Source organism: Penaeus monodon, chromosome 22, assembly GCF_015228065.2.
Source record: "Penaeus monodon isolate SGIC_2016 chromosome 22, NSTDA_Pmon_1, whole genome shotgun sequence".
In the NCBI taxonomy this organism is placed as follows: Eukaryota; Metazoa; Arthropoda; class Malacostraca; order Decapoda; family Penaeidae; genus Penaeus; species Penaeus monodon.
Window position 1 is genome coordinate 38,165,457 of NC_051407.1, and position 801 is coordinate 38,166,257.

General features: G+C 35.8%; 1 protein-coding gene across 1 annotated transcript in view; it reads left to right on the forward strand.

Annotated features, from left to right (window-relative positions):
* Positions 1 to 472, forward strand: part of LOC119587121 (sodium-dependent noradrenaline transporter-like) — an 11,503-nt gene extending 11,031 nt beyond the window's left edge. The window contains exon 15 of the mRNA XM_037935873.1: positions 163 to 472. Within this exon, the coding sequence (XP_037791801.1) occupies positions 163 to 459 (297 nt within the window). The 3' untranslated portion in view covers positions 460 to 472. The remainder of the gene's footprint in view (positions 1 to 162) is intronic.
* The last annotated feature ends 329 nt before the right edge of the window (positions 473 to 801 follow it).

Below are 801 nucleotides of genomic sequence, written 5' to 3' on the forward strand. Positions count from 1 at the left end.
TAAATCAAATACCCAACACTAACCATCACCATTAGATGTATAAGTAAATGTCAGGTTGTAGGTGTAGTCAGACTTTTGCTTCTGATGCTAAAGTGAATTTAAGCAAATCTGAACTATGAATCAGTAACGTATGTAGCCAATAACAATCAGTTCTACACTCAGGCAGTGTTCAGCAACATCCATGAGTCCGATGATTGGGTAAATGATGACCTTGGCGAAGAGAACCCAATTGCAACTATTGCTAGAGAAAATGGTAGCGATATTGATTTATTCTCCGGAGATATCATTAATGTGGATGATCCCAGACCCAGATCATCAGCAAGTATGTCTTCTGGTGTTTTATTGCAGCCTACAACCCTTTATAGAAGTGATGATAAATTGCATTATCAATTACCTGTCCATAATGGTCCATTCAATCCAGTCTTTATAAGAACTGGTGTAGATGTTGAAAATAAATGAAATGGAAAAGTAATGCATACTTTATATTTCTTTCTGATTATAATTAAATTTATCTGTGTCTAGACATTGGTGCTTTGTTTGAGTGAAGAAAGAAAATGTTTAAAGTTTGTGTTTGGAAATTAGTTACAATAATGGAAAATCCCCTTCTTATGACATACTTTACAAAATGAACCCCTCTCCATACAAACAAATACAAACACATACAGTATATAGAGACAAATCAAATGACCCCTGCTTCCGTCATAACAGCCCTGGACAACTTTTTAAAAACTCAAGTGGATGTAGGGGACTTATCCATAAAGGAACATGCACACTAAGCCATGGGTTTAGGGAACAGGGTAG